Below are 16633 nucleotides of genomic sequence, written 5' to 3' on the forward strand. Positions count from 1 at the left end.
CCTGCTGCTCAGTGCTGTGTGCTGAGGGGAGAGAGACAGCTGCAGCCGCAGCACAGCCTCTCTCCCCAGCTCCGCACCTGCTGCTCAGTGCCGTGTGCTAAGGCGAGAGAGACAGCTGCAGCACAGCCTCTCACCCCAGCTCAGCACCTGCTGCTCAGTGCCGTGTGCTAAGGCGAGAGAGACAGCTGCAGCCGCAGCACAGCCTCTCACCCCAGCTCAGCACTTGCTGCTTAGTGCCGTGTGCTGAGGGGAGAGAGACAGCTGCAGCACAGCCTCTCACCCCAGCTCAGCACCTGCTGCTCAGTGCCGTGTGCTGAGGGGAGAGAGACAGCTGCAGCCGCAGCCCGTCCTCTCTATCCCTCTCATATATATTTTTCGAGGGGCTGCCCCCTGCCCAATGGCCACGCCCCCTCCATCTAATTGGGACCCGACTGACCTGTCGGCACCCCCGGTTACAGCAGGAATGCAGAATTGATCATTAACGCTAAGGAACAAAATGAAAACCTCCACGTCCTTTATCTGCGATCCCGTGGCCGGCAGTCCGGCAGTAACTCCGGAACAATAGTTACCTGACGTCTCTTCCGACGCATCTCTGAGTGTTTATCACTAATTTCGCTCTAAGGTGCAAACCTGTCCATACCGGGCCGATTGTGAGCCACAGAAACCTGTGTTACTGCTTTACCGCGCGCCGACCAGAGGAAACCTGCGCCAACCAATCATTTTACACCATCAGCCGCAGCTGCCATATATCCCGTATCCCGTGCTGGGGTCCCCGTGGGCACCACGCCGAATCGCACCCATGATACTCCTGCAAATCAGGGTGGTTACATGGATTGATTTGCCGCCGCTCAGTACCTGAAACACCCAGTCCAGTTATGACCTGTTCAGAATGGGACAGAAACATTGGAAAAGGTGCAAATTCTCCTCCGCTCCTGCGCTGTAAGACCGGCCCGGCACTGACAACATATATGGCAATATCGCACGTGATACCGGGCACAAAATAACATACAGTATGATCAGACCGGGTGACTGGCCAGAGTGCCAACCTGTGATACCAGTCCTGGCGCCAGAGTCGCCCCACTTGGGCCAAGATCCAGGACTGTACGTTGTGCCGGTCTCCTGAACCATCCAGCGTTGGTGTAGTTTAGGGCACTGTTAGTACAAGTTGGCACTTTGTGAGCACAATTTGGAGAAGACCCTCTCTGGGCCAGATGCCATCGCCCAATGAGTTTGCCCACCGCATTCATCCTGTGCCGGAGTCCTCTGCTCTCTGCTGCCCTAAGCCGCTGTCTCTGGTTCCTCTTCCTAAGCTGCAGACACCGATCCATCTGTGTTTGTAGGTGCGAGTCCTAGATTACAGTTCTGTGCCAGTCCTCGTTTCCCGCCTGTGCCCTTTAAGTCACATGTTCTTGTGCCAGGGCCCCCGTCTCTGTGCCACTCGCCTCTTCAAACTTCCACAGGCTCCAGTGGTTGTAGATGAGCTTTCAGCAACTGGATACTGCTGAGAATCTTCTTCTGGTGCCCCGAAAGTGTCACTCCGATCAGTTGGATGTCCCTGTAAGAGAAGAACATAGGTGCCAGGAGGATCAGGCTGGTGAGAACGGCAAATAACTGAGAGTTAGCGAGTGGGAGAGAAGTTACAGGGAAACAAGGTCTGCTTACTCTGCGGTCAGCTGCGAAATGATGTCCAGGGTTGTGTATCCGGCCTTGTCGAAGTTCTCCTTGTATCTGTCCATCTTGATGGCTTCCAGCCACTCGTGGGGCGAGGAGAGAGACGGGAAGTCTGGGGGGCCGTTACTGAGGAGCGGCTGCGAGGGCCTGGGGGGGAAGAGAAGGACAACAATGGCAGCTTACCACACAGACAGCAGACACTAAATAATGTACAGGGAACGTTGTAGAACACAATGAATGAAACAACGTGACCATTAGTAACCAGAGGATGGCCAAACAATTGTCATTCTCTACAGGATTATATTATTATTATGATTTATTTATAGGAGCGGCTCAGGGTTCCGTGCCCGGGGAACTGACAATAGGATACATAGGCACAGACTCAGACAGGCAGACAGATGCCTTCCCATAGTCCTTAGCTAGAGAAAACATCGGACAGAGGCCTTGGCATATGGGCTTACAGTCTATAGGGGATACGGGCAGACACAATGGGCCTGATTGCAGGCAGTGCTGATGTTCACAGAAATGAGCCCATTGTATTATTACTGAGGCGTCTACGTTGCACCGCGCAGGGGTCCCGAGTATGTTCTTTCAGAGCCGCAGCTGCGATAGAAGATGCTACAAGCGATATTTCAGCATCTACAGGAAAAGTATGAGATGGGTTTTATGTGATAAGCTAACCAACAGAGGCGTCACTGGGTGTGGTGACATCCAGTGCGCAGTCTATAGTTCACCCTGCGTGCCGGAGGGTGAACTATCCCTGTTACTTTTGGTTCGGTGTCCAGCATCCATGGCTCTCCCGCTGTAACAGGAGTCTGGTGCTGCATGAGAATTCCCCCCCCGCAGATCCCTGCTCCTGTCAGTGCAGAACAACCATCACTTTGGTGTCAGACCCCCCCCCCACACACACACACACACACACACCTGCCTTGTGACGCCACTGCTAACCACATGACACATTGATGTCCTAGACTGTAAGTTCAGCTATTATTTGGGGGGGTTCCCAGGTGCCACTGGTCATGTAGCTATAATATACAGTATGTAAGGTATAATCACTGTATTAATAAACAAATAAAAACTCTTGTCAAAAGCAGAAAAATCTGTCTCCATGACAATATCAAACAGGAGCTGGATTTATATCTATAATTTTATAAATATATACAGTACTTTTACTTTTGTGTTTTTAGGATACTTTTTTATCTTAAATATTTATAGCCAAAAGGCTTCGAACTTTATTTACTGAAGCGAGCCCCTCCTGGCTCTACAGAAGCCAATGCGCACTGCAATATAGGAGGCTGCCACTAGATGGAGCCACAGAATGCCAAAAAGGGACAAGCCAGGAAAAGGAAAGTGACTGATATGCCACATGGAGTAGTCTGGGGTTGCTCCAAGGTAGGTAGCTCTTAGTTTGGATATATCAAGTAAGGAGCCATTCTCATGTGGCTCCTTGATGGTTAATCGTAGACCCAATTTAGGGTAACAGTGGTGTGGGGTGCGGTGCCCCTGGACTGGTTGGGCTGGATGGCTTTAGTGCGGCATGCCCTTACAGTCTATTAACACTTTACCCTCACTAACACTATCTCTCTCTTATTTTAATTGCATTCCATTTTTAATTTAATCTCTCTCTCTTTATATATAGCTTTCGCTTCCTATCACTAATTATTAACACTTAGTATATCACTGGCATGCCGCACTGGGCTTTCTAGCTTATGATAGTTTTTGGGGTGCCACACCCTGCACCTAGATATAGCGCGAGGGACCCCCAATATACAGAGAAGCCTTGACGCGGCTTGGGGGCATAGCATACACCTGCGCAGGTATATGTAACCAATATCTCTGAATTCTATTATCATGTAGTGTTCAAGATTGTTTCCCCCAGCTCACTGAATAGTATTAGTAACCAATGTCTTGTTTTAGTCCCTCCTACCCATATGTCTGTCTGTTATTTCCCATCCTCATCTTATTACTATTTGTAACAATTGTAAAGCGCAATGGAATATGCTGTAAGTAAATGTTAATAATAATATTTTATAGTAATTGAATATTTATGCCACAGTCACCAACCGGTAGAAATTGGAGCTTACAATGAAACTGCAACTAAAACCTTAATTCTGTGCGAACCCTATTCTCTATAGATAAAAATATAATCTCTCTGTAATAACATGTAATACTGGGGGTGCGTGCACAATAGCTGTCACTGTAATAACGTGTAATACTGGGGGTGCGTGCACAATAGCTGTCGCTGTAATAACGTGTAATACTGGGGGTGCGTGCACAATAGCTGTCGCTGTAATAACGTGTAATACTGGGGGTGCGTGCACAATAGCAGTCACTGTAATAACGTGTAATACTGGGGGTGCGTGCACAATAGCTGTCACTGTAATAACGTGTAATACTGGGGGTGCGTGCACAATAGCTGTCACTGTTATAACGTGTAATACTGGGGGTGCGTGCACAATAGCTGTCGCTGTAATAACGTGTAATACTGGGGGTGCGTGCACAATAGCTGTCGCTGTAATAACGTGTAATACTGGGGGTGCGTGCACAATAGCTGTCGCTGTAATAACGTGTAATACTGGGGGTGCGTGCACAATAGCTGTCGCTGTAATAACGTGTAATACTGGGGGTGCGTGCACAATAGCTGTCGCTGTAATAACGTGTAATACTGGGGGTGCGTGCACAATAGCTGTCGCTGTAATAACGTGTAATACTGGGGGTGCGTGCACAATAGCTGTCGCTGTAATAACATGTAATACTGGGGGTGCGTGCACAATAGCTGTCGCTGTAATAACATGTAATACTGGGGGTGCGTGCACAATAGCTGTCGCTGTAATAACGTGTAATACTGGGGGTGCGTGCACAATAGCTGTCACTGTAATAACATGTAATACTGGGGGTGCGTGCACAATAGCTGTCGCTGTAATAACGTGTAATACTGGGAGTGCGTGCACAATAGCTGTCGCTGTAATAGCGTGTAATACTGGGGGTGCGTGCACAATAGCTGTCGCTGTAATAACGTGTAATACTGGGGGTGCGTGCACAATAGCTGTCGCTGTAGTAACGTGTAATACTGGGGGTGAGTGCACAATAGCTGTCGCTGTAATAACGTGTAATACTGGGGGTGCGTGCACAATAGCTGTCACTGTAATAACGTGTAATACTGGGGGTGCGTGCACAATAGCTGTCACTGTAATAACGTGTAATACTGGGGGTGCGTGCACAATAGCTGTCACTGTAATAACATGTAATACTGGGGGTGCGTGCACAATAGCTGTCACTGTAATAACATGTAATACTGGGGGTGCGGGCACAATAGCTGTCACTGTAATAACGTGTAATACTGGGGGTGCGTGCACAATAGCTGTCGCTGTAATAACGTGTAATACTGGGGGTGCGTGCACAATAGCTGTCGCTGTAATAACATGTAATACTGGGGGTGCGTGCACAATAGCTGTCGCTGTAATAACATGTAATACTGGGGGTGCGTGCACAATAGCTGTCGCTGTAATAACATGTAATACTGGGGGTGCGTGCACAATAGCTGTCACTGTAATAACATGTAATACTGGGGGTGCGTGCACAATAGCTGTCGCTGTAATAACTTGTAATACTGGGGGTGCGTGCACAATAGCTGTCACTGTAATAACGTGTAATACTGGGGGTGCGTGCACAATAGCTGTCGCTGTAATAACGTGTAATACTGGGGGTGTGTGCACAATAGCTGTCGCTGTAATAACGTGTAATACTGAGGGTGCGTGCACAATAGCTGTCGCTGTAATAACATGTAATACTGGGGGTGCGTGCACAATAGCTGTCGCTGTAATAACGTGTAATACTGGGGGTGCCTGCACAATAGCTGTCGCTGTAATAACATGTAATACTGGGGGTGCCTGCACAATAGCTGTCGCTGTAATAACATGTAATACTGGGGGTGCGTGCACAATAGCTGTCGCTGTAATAACATGTAATACTGGGGGTGCGTGCACAATAGCTGTCGCTGTAATAACGTGTAATACTGGGGGTGCGTGCACAATAGCTGTCGCTGTAATAACGTGTAATACTGGGGGTGCGTGCACAATAGCTGTCACTGTAATAACGTGTAATACTGGGGGTGCGTGCACAATAGCTGTCGCTGTAATAACATGTAATACTGGGGGTGCGTGCACAATAGCTGTCGCTGTAATAACATGTAATACTGGGGGTGCGTGCACAATAGCTGTCACTGTAATAACGTGTAATACTGAGGGTGCGTGCACAATAGCTGTCGCTGTAATAACGTGTAATACTGGGGGTGCGTGCACAATAGCTGTCGCTGTAATAACGTGTAATACTGGGGGTGCGTGCACAATAGCTGTCACTGTAATACGTGTAATACTGGGGGTGCGGGCACAATAGCTGTCACTGTAATAACGTGTAATACTGGGGGTGCGTGCACAATAGCTGTCGCTGTAATAACGTGTAATACTGGGGGTGCGTGCACAATAGCTGTCATTGTAATAACGTGTAATACTGGGGGTGCGTGCACAATAGCTGTCACTGTAATAACGTGTAATACTGGGGGTGCGTGCACAATAGCTGTCGCTGTAATAACATGTAATACTGGGGGTGCGTGCACAATAGCTGTCGCTGTAATAACATGTAATACTGGGGGTGCGTGCACAATAGCTGTCGCTGTAATAACATGTAATACTGGGGGTGCGGGCACAATAGCTGTCGCTGTAATAACGTGTAATACTGGGGGTGCGTGCACAATAGCTGTCGCTGTAATAACATGTAATACTGGGGGTGCGTGCACAATAGCTGTCACTGTAATAACGTGTAATACTGGGGGTGCGTGCACAATAGCTGTCGCTGTAATAACGTGTAATACTGGGGGTGCGTGCACAATAGCTGTCACTGTAATAATGTGTAATACTGGGGGTGCGTGCACAATAGCTGTCACTGTAGTAACGTGTAATACTGGGGGTGCGTGCACAATAGCTGTCACTGTAATAACATGTAATACTGGGGGTGCGTGCACAATAGCTGTCGCTGTAATAACGTGTAATACTGGGGGTGCGTGCACAATAGCTGTCACTGTAATAACGTGTAATACTGAGGGTGCGTGCACAATAGCTGTCACTGTAATAACATGTAATACTGGGGGTGCGTGCACAATAGCTGTCGCTGTAATAACGTGTAATACTGGGGGTGCGGGCACAATAGCTGTCACTGTAATAACATGTAATACTGGGGGTGCGTGCACAATAGCTGTCGCTGTAATAACGTGTAATACTGGGGGTGCGTGCACAATAGCTGTCACTGTAATAACATGTAATACTGGGGGTGCGTGCACAATAGCTGTCGCTGTAATAACGTGTAATACTGGGGGTGCGTGCACAATAGCTGTCACTGTAATAACGTGTAATACTGAGGGTGCGTGCACAATAGCTGTCACTGTAAAAACGTGTAATACTGGGGGTGCGTGCACAATAGCTGTCGCTGTAATAACGTGTAATACTGGGGGTGCGTGCACAATAGCTGTCGCTGTAATAACGCATACCTCCCAACAGTCCCGATTTTATCGGGACAGTCCCGATTGTCAGGGCCTGTCCCGATGTCCCACCCGCGGGCGGCAGTGTCCCGCGGAGTGGGGGGGCTGTTGGGAGTCCCCCCTGTCGGCTGCTAAGCAGCGGGGAATAGACGCTGTGCGCATGCGCACAGCGTCTATTCCCGCAGCCAGGGGACTGGGGGCATGGCTAGAGGCTCACAGAGCCTCTGGGTCATGCCCCCATAGCGACAAAATGGGGGCGTGGCCTCGCGGGGAGCTGCGAGTATAGGCCACGCCCCCGAAATTAGGCCACGCCCCTTAAATTTCGCCGCGCCTCCGGCGCGAAGGAGCAGCGTCCCGCATCGACGAGGACAAAAGTTGGGAGGTATGATAACGTGTAATACTGGGGGTGCGTGCACAATAGCTGTCACTGTAATAACGTGTAATACTGAGGGTGCGTGCACAATAGCTGTCACTGTAATAACATGTAATACTGGGGGTGCGTGCACAATAGCTGTCACTGTAGTAACGTGTAATACTGGGGGTGCGGGCACAATAGCTGTCACTGTAATAACGTGTAATACTGGGGGTGCGTGCACAATAGCTGTCGCTGTAATAACGTGTAATACTGGGGGTGCGTGCACAATAGCTGTCACTGTAGTAACGTGTAATACTGGGGGTGAGTGCACAATAGCGGTCACTGTAATAACATGTAATACTGGGGGTGCGTGCACAATAGCTGTCACTGTAATAACATGTAATACTGAGGGTGCGTGCACAATAGCTGTCGCTGTAATAACGTGTAATACTGGGGGTGCGTGCACAATAGCTGTCACTGTAATAATGTGTAATACTGGGGGTGCGTGCACAATAGCTGTCACTGTAGTAACGTGTAATACTGGGGGTGCGTGCACAATAGCTGTCACTGTAATAACATGTAATACTGGGGGTGCGTGCACAATAGCTGTCGCTGTAATAACGTGTAATACTGGGGGTGCGTGCACAATAGCTGTCACTGTAATAACGTGTAATACTGAGGGTGCGTGCACAATAGCTGTCACTGTAATAACATGTAATACTGGGGGTGCGTGCACAATAGCTGTCGCTGTAATAACGTGTAATACTGGGGGTGCGGGCACAATAGCTGTCACTGTAATAACATGTAATACTGGGGGTGCGTGCACAATAGCTGTCGCTGTAATAACGTGTAATACTGGGGGTGCGTGCACAATAGCTGTCACTGTAATAACATGTAATACTGGGGGTGCGTGCACAATAGCTGTCGCTGTAATAACGTGTAATACTGGGGGTGCGTGCACAATAGCTGTCACTGTAATAACGTGTAATACTGAGGGTGCGTGCACAATAGCTGTCACTGTAAAAACGTGTAATACTGGGGGTGCGTGCACAATAGCTGTCGCTGTAATAACGTGTAATACTGGGGGTGCGTGCACAATAGCTGTCACTGTAGTAACGTGTAATACTGGGGGTGCGTGCACAATAGCTGTCGCTGTAATAACGTGTAATACTGGGGGTGCGTGCACAATAGCTGTCGCTGTAATAACGCATACCTCCCAACAGTCCCGATTTTATCGGGACAGTCCCGATTGTCAGGGCCTGTCCCGATGTCCCACCCGCGGGCGGCAGTGTCCCGCGGAGTGGGGGGGCTGTTGGGAGTCCCCCCTGTCGGCTGCTAAGCAGCGGGGAATAGACGCTGTGCGCATGCGCACAGCGTCTATTCCCGCAGCCAGGGGACTGGGGGCATGGCTAGAGGCTCACAGAGCCTCTGGGTCATGCCCCCATAGCGACAAAATGGGGGCGTGGCCTCGCGGGGAGCTGCGAGTATAGGCCACGCCCCCGAAATTAGGCCACGCCCCTTAAATTTCGCCGCGCCTCCGGCGCGAAGGAGCAGCGTCCCGCATCGACGAGGACAAAAGTTGGGAGGTATGATAACGTGTAATACTGGGGGTGCGTGCACAATAGCTGTCGCTGTAATAACGTGTAATACTGGGGGTGCGGGCACAATAGCTGTCACTGTAATAACATGTAATACTGGGGGTGCGTGCACAATAGCTGTCGCTGTAATAACGTGTAATACTGGGGGTGCGTGCACAATAGCTGTCGCTGTAATAACGTGTAATACTGGGGGTGCGTGCACAATAGCTGTCACTGTAATAACATGTAATACTGGGGGTGCGTGCACAATAGCTGTCGCTGTAATAACGTGTAATACTGGGGGTGCGTGCACAATAGCTGTCACTGTAATAACGTGTAATACTGAGGGTGCGTGCACAATAGCTGTCACTGTAATAACATGTAATACTGGGGGTGCGTGCACAATAGCTGTCGCTGTAATAACGTGTAATACTGAGGGTGCGTGCACAATAGCTGTCACTGTAATAACATGTAATACTGAGGGTGCGTGCACAATAGCTGTCACTGTAATAACATGTAATACTGGGGGTGCGTGCACAATAGCTGTCGCTGTAATAACGTGTAATACTGGGGGTGCGGGCACAATAGCTGTCACTGTAATAACATGTAATACTGGGGGTGCGGGCACAATAGCTGTCACTGTAATAACATGTAATACTGGGGGTGCGTGCACAATAGCTGTCGCTGTAATAACATGTAATACTGGGGGTGCGTGCACAATAGCTGTCGCTGTAATAACGTGTAATACTGGGGGTACGTGCACAATAGCTGTCGCTGTAATAACATGTAATACTGGGGGTGCGTGCACAATAGCTGTCACTGTAATAACATGTAATACTGGGGGTGCGTGCACAATAGCTGTCGCTGTAATAACGTGTAATACTGGGGGTGCGGGCACAATAGCTGTCACTGTAATAACATGTAATACTGGGGGTGCGGGCACAATAGCTGTCACTGTAATTACATGTAATACTGGGGGTGCGTGCACAATAGCTGTCGCTGTAATAACGTGTAATACTGGGGGTGCGTGCACAATAGCTGTCACTGTAATAACATGTAATACTGGGGGTGCGTGCACAATAGCTGTCGCTGTAATAACGTGTAATACTGGGGGTGCGGGCACAATAGCTGTCACTGTAATAACATGTAATACTGGGGGTGCGTGCACAATAGCTGTCGCTGTAATAACGTGTAATACTGGGGGTGCGTGCACAATAGCTGTCGCTGTAATAACGTGTAATACTGGGGGTGCGTGCACAATAGCTGTCGCTGTAATAACGTGTAATACTGGGGGTGCGTGCACAATAGCTGTCAGTGTAATAACATGTAATACTGGGGGTGCGTGCACAATAGCTGTCACTGTAATAACATGTAATACTGGGGGTGCGTGCACAATAGCTGTCACTGTAATAACGTGTAATACTGGGGGTGCGTGCACAATAGCTGTCGCTGTAATAACGTGTAATACTGGGGGTGCGTGCACAATAGCTGTCACTGTAATAACGTGTAATACTGGGGGTGCGTGCACAATAGCTGTCACTGTAATAACATGTAATACTGGGGGTGCGTGCACAATAGCTGTCGCTGTAATAACGTGTAATACTGGGGGTGCTTGCACAATAGCTGTCAGTGTAATAACGTGTAATACATGGGGTGCATGCACAATAGCTGTCACTGTAATAACATGTAATACTGGGGGTGCGTGCACAATAGCTGTCACTAATACCGTGTAATACTGGGGGTGCGCGCACAATAGCTGTCGCTGTAATAACATGTAATACTGGGGGTGCGTGCACAATAGCTGTCGCTGTAATAACGTGTAATACTGGGGGTGCGGGCACAATAGCTGTCACTGTAATTACATGTAATACTGGGGGTGCGTGCACAATAGCTGTCGCTGTAATAACATGTAATACTGGGGGTGCGTGCACAATAGCTGTCACTGTAATAACGTGTAATACTGGGGGTGCGTGCACAATAGCTGTCGCTGTAATAACATGTAATACTGGGGGTGCGTGCACAATAGCTGTCACTGTAATAACGTGTAATACTGGGGGTGCGCGCACAATAGCTGTCACTGTAATAACGTGTAATACTGGGGGTGCGCGCACAATAGCTGTCACTGTAATAACGTGTAATACTGGGGGTGCGTGCACAATAGCTGTCACTGTAATAACGTGTAATACTGGGGGTGCGGGCACAATAGCTGTCGCTGTAATAACGTGTAATACTGGGGGTGCGTGCACAATAGCTGTCGCTGTAATAACATGTAATACTGGGGGTGCGTGCACAATAGCTGTCACTGTAGTAACGTGTAATACTGGGGGTGCGGGCACAATAGCTGTCAGTGTAATAACGTGTAATACTGGGGGTGCGTGCACAATAGCTGTCACTGTAGTAACGTGTAATACTGGGGGTGAGTGCACAATAGCTGTCGCTGTAATAACGTGTAATACTGGGGGTGCGTGCACAATAGCTGTCACTGTAGTAACGTGTAATACTGGGGGTGCGGGCACAATAGCTGTCACTGTAATAACGTGTAATACTGGGGGGTGCGTGCACAATAGCTGTCACTGTAGTAACGTGTAATACTGGGGGTGCGTGCACAATAGCTGTCACTGTAATAACATGTAATACTGGGGGTGCCTGCACAATAGCTGTCGCTGTAATAACATGTAATACTGGGGGTGCGTGCACAATAGCTGTCACTGTAATAACGTGTAATACTGGGGGTGCGTGCACAATAGCTGTCGCTGTAATAACATGTAATACTGGGGGTGCGGGCACATTACAGCCTCACCTGCTGCTAGAAACTCCCACTGTTTTTAAGCAATTGGGGTTTCTAATCATACGGTCCAGTGAGCTGACAATCTGCTCAAAGCGAGGCCTCTGGGAGCGGTCACGTTGCCAGCAGTCTAACATGAGGAGGTGCAGGGTGCTGGGGCAGTCAGGGGGTGGGGGCAGGCGGTATTCCTGCTCAATGGCGTCCAGTACCTGAAAGTCAGAGAAAACAGAGACAATGAAGACGTAGATCGGTGCAGTGACGGGAGACCGGCGGTTATTGTCTAGTGTGTGCGCGCTCCAAACAGATCCGTCCTTCTTTACAGGGACGTTTAAGAGTGACCAGAAAGTGTGTGGTTCAGAAACATTGTATCACTCACACTGCAAGGACAACCTGTAGCCAATCAGATCATTGGAATATTCACACTGTGAGACATGTAGCCAATCAGATCATTAGGACATTAATACTGCTAGATTGTATGGGAAATGGCGAGTAAATTGATACTATTATATGTGTATGTTTGTAGAAGTCTATAACGTCTATGGCCAACTATAGTATCTGAGTGCAAGCTCATAGGAGACAGCACAGCAGGCAACGTTACTGCAGATAATAGAAGCCATTTCTGTATAGTCCCAACGCTTTCTACACCTAAATGTCCGTTATCCGTATCCGTTATCTCCGAGCCATGTAGCAAGCAGGTGATACCGTGTATGATGTGTAATGTATAGTTCATGGCACCTGAAGGGTCGGTCACTGGTGTGTGAATTAGGAAGAGCGATTACACTCATCCAGCAGCCTAAACAGAGGAGTCCCCTATTAGTAAGTAACAGAGTATACAGTACGTCACCTCTTGGTTGCTCATGTCCCAGTACGGTCGCTCTCCGTAGGACGTTACTTCCCACATGGCTATTCCGTAGCTCCACACATCGCTCGCGCTGGAGAACTTGCGTTGGTGATGCACTTCAGGGGACATCCAGCATACAGACTGCCTCCTAACCTGAAACAGAAATGGCGGACAGCTGCGGCAACTGAGTCCCAAGTGTGAAACGCATCGGAATATGCTGGCGCTTTATAAACACTCATATCCTAATGGGCAACTGTGCTATTTACAGGTCCGGTTCTGAAGGGTCTCCTGTCTTTAACATTTTTTATTAAATTACACTTTTTAAAATAGGTATATATAAAAAAGAAACAATACCAAAACACAATTTGGGAGTGTTCCTTGGGTGCTTTAGATGTTTATAATTTTTTTCTCATTCAGGATGGTGTTACCAAAAAAACAAGGAAAGAAAAAGTGCAATAGTGTAATACCGCAAAGAACTTCCTTTACATAATAAAAAACTCTCTTAGACGTTGGAATTATTATAATTCGTACCAGAAATATATGTCTACTAGTAGGTAGACAAATGCGTAAATTGGGGGAGATTACCCAAGCGCCCAAGGAACACTCCCAAATTGTGTTTGGTATTGTATGTCTATATTTATGAAGTGGTTCTTCATATTGGAAGTGGTACCTCAGGCTGTCTTTTAGCGCATGATTTAATGATTTAATACCTGTTTTTCTAATATAAAAAAAACGATTACTTTGATATAATCTTTCCTGAATATGGGTCCATAAGGGATCCATAGTGAGAAGCACAGGGTAAAACATGAAACATTGCGAAGGTGAAGACAAGAAAAATAAAAATACCAGAAGGAGCCCTGTAATAATAACACCATGCTGAGATAGCATTATTACAGCTTCCTTCTGGTTCCCCAGCTCATTCTCCTCTCTGACAGGCTGGGCAGATTTGGGAGCCGGTGCCTGTGATCAGCCATGTGTGTTTAATAAGACCACAGGCTGATCGCCATTAAAGAAAACTGACACGAAAGTTCCTTTGTGATGCCAGTCATCTGATCACCTGCTTCCCGCACTGTCATCTGATTACTGCTGTAAACCAACACAGATCAGATGACGGGGTCACTGAGCCGGCGATCAGGTGACTAGAGTCGGTGGAACGCACATGGTCACACAGGGGGGTGTCCACAGACAGTGAGAAGTCTGCAGAGTAGAGGGAAGAGGGCCCTGCTCGTGGGATCATACATTCTAGTTGGAATCAAGACACATAAAAGGAGATGCTAGGAGGCAAATCTGATGGGGCAGAGGAGGTGGGAACAGATAGGGTGGGGACAGCAAGTTGAGGGTAGCAAGGAGAAGATCGGCCACTTAGCATATGCCACTAGATTTCACACAAATTTACCACGTCTCCTGGTCCGCGCAGGCCCGCCACCTTACACACCAGCTGTCCGTTCATCAAGATACTGCAAGCAGCGAGATTTCTGTGGATATAACTTCTGTCTGCCAGATACCGCATACCGGACGCCACACCGCGCAGCATGGAGACCATCTGTAGGGCGGAGAGACCACCCTCACACTGCTGAGATACGGGAGGAGACAGACACTCAGCAATCGCATCACTAAGCCGGCATGACAGCACGGTGTTATGGTTATATGGAACAAAGGCCCTGATACACGCTTAGCTCTTTATCGCTGCTTAATGCTATTGATAAATAGGCCCCTAATGTCTCACGTGAGAAGACTTTGTCCTACCCTGAGGTATGCGTCCAGCGCTCCATTCTCCATGTACTCTGTGAGGATCATGATGGGGCGGCTTCGGGTCACGGCGCCTTCCAGACGAACCACGTTGGGGTGCTCAAACTGCCCCATGATGCTGGCCTCGCTGAGGAACTCGCCTCGCTCTTTGTCCCCGCTCCCCGAGCGCAGGGTGCGGATACACACAGCCGTCTCCCGCTTCCCAGGAACACACAGCCGCCCGCGACACACGTCACCAAAGTTTCCTGCAGCAGAAGGACATTCCCCATGAACAATCTTAGACAGTGTCCTGTTACAGTATACGGTGCAAATCCTAGTACTGCTTTACGTTATAGTAAATTATCATTGACGCACATGAACATAACCGCCTTCACCAGGGTAGGTACAGGTAGGTCACCGGCAAAGGGACTACAGTGGTTCCAGAGTGGGAGCCCAGGGGTGGACATTCATGTAATTAGGCCCATTGGACCCTGGTATTATCTCCCCATCCTGGCCACTGCACTAGGAAAGGTGCGGGGTGTAGCCTCCGTATCTTACGGGGGGGTATTATTATGTAGTTACAATGTCAGCACGGTTAATATGCTGTAAGTGGCATTCAATCATGTCAGGATCCTGGTGTCCGAATCTTTGTATATACAGCGTCACTGTCCTCAGAGTGACTGAAAACACCCAGGCAGCATTCCAGATGGATTGACCCTGTAAATGTCTGCAGTCACTCCTTCCCAGACTGCGATACAACAGCCGGAAGTCTGGGACTGAGGTTATGTATATAGGCAGAGGCAACAGGCGAGTATGTCCGTCCATCGAATGGCCCTGATCCCCCCTCCCCTGAATCCGCCTGTGGGTGGGGGTTGTGAATTGCATCATCATGGCCTGTACCTGTTCCAGTGACCTCTTCAATCTTCACAAATGATACATCAATCTCCCGGGCAAACTCTCGGACGGCCTCTGTGGGGTCCTCATAGGTGGAGGGGTCAATGTAGTACTTCACCCCTAAACCTTTAAACAGAGTAAGATCATTATACTGTATGGCATGATTGAAGGACGGGCCCACAGTTATTGCCTGGCCAATCCCATTATTTCTATGTATGGTTCCCTCCACACTAGTGCACCAGAATGTGCCCAGTAACACACCAGTACGTCCCAGTATTGTGGCCTAAATGTACTGTGCACTCCTAGAGCAGCCATCAGCCTCACACAGATAACTAGTGTCATCTATCAAGCCTCCTCGTTCTGTGATCTGCAAACATGAACTATGGTCTGTATTAGATAATCTGCATGCATCTACTATGGTCTGTGTATGGTACTCTGCATACATGAACTATGGTCTGTATTAGATATCTACATGCATCTACAATGGTCTGTGTATGGTACTCTGCAAACATGAACTATGGTCAGTATTGGATAATCTGCATGCATCTACTATGGTCTGTGTATGGTACTCTGCATACATGAACTATGGTCTGTATTGGATAATCTGCATGCATCTACTATGGTCTGTGTATGGTACTCTGCATACAATAACTATGGTCTGTATTAGATAATCTGCAAGCATCTACTATGGTCTGTGTATGGTACTCTGCATACATGAACTATGGTCTGTATTAGATATCTGCATGCATCTACAATGGTCTGTGTATGGTACTCTGCATACATGAACTATGGTCTGTATTGGATAATCTGCATACAACTACTTTGGTCTGTGTATGGTACTCTGCATACATGAACTACGGTCTGTATTAGATCATCTGCATACAACTACTTTGGTCTGTGTATGGTACTCTGCATACATGAACTACGGTCTGTATTAGATATCTGCATGCATCTACTATGGTCTGTGTATGGTACTCTGCATACATAAACTATGGTCTGTATTAGATATCTGCATGCATCTACTATGGTCTATGTATGGTACTCTGCAAACATGAACTATGGTCTGTATTAGATAATCTGCATGCATCTACTATGGTCTGTGTATGGTACTCTGCATACATGAACTATGGTCTGTATTAGATATCTACATGCATCTACAATGGTCTGTGTATGGTACTCTGCAAACATGAACTATGGTCAGTATTGGATAATCTGCATGCATCTACTATGGTCTGTGTATGGTACTCTG

The 16633-nt window shown here is 48.1% G+C and overlaps 1 protein-coding gene across 1 annotated transcript in view; it reads right to left on the bottom strand.

Moving 5' to 3' along the window:
* Positions 1-202: 202 nt before the first annotated feature.
* The window catches only part of LOC146009473 (ephrin type-B receptor 5-like), a 96664-nt gene continuing 80233 nt past the window's right edge, over positions 203-16633 (bottom strand). The window contains exons 10-16 of the mRNA XM_083149891.1: positions 15391-15510; positions 14509-14756; positions 14159-14335; positions 12766-12915; positions 11937-12130; positions 1663-1818; positions 203-1555 (exon numbers count right to left, since the gene is read on the bottom strand). Coding sequence (XP_083006017.1) covers positions 1447-1555; positions 1663-1818; positions 11937-12130; positions 12766-12915; positions 14159-14335; positions 14509-14756; positions 15391-15510 — 1154 coding nt within the window. The 3' untranslated portion in view covers positions 203-1446. The remainder of the gene's footprint in view (positions 1556-1662; positions 1819-11936; positions 12131-12765; positions 12916-14158; positions 14336-14508; positions 14757-15390; positions 15511-16633) is intronic.

Source organism: Crinia signifera, chromosome 6, assembly GCF_055691185.1.
Source record: "Crinia signifera chromosome 6, ASM5569118v1, whole genome shotgun sequence".
Classification (NCBI taxonomy): Eukaryota; Metazoa; Chordata; class Amphibia; order Anura; family Myobatrachidae; genus Crinia; species Crinia signifera.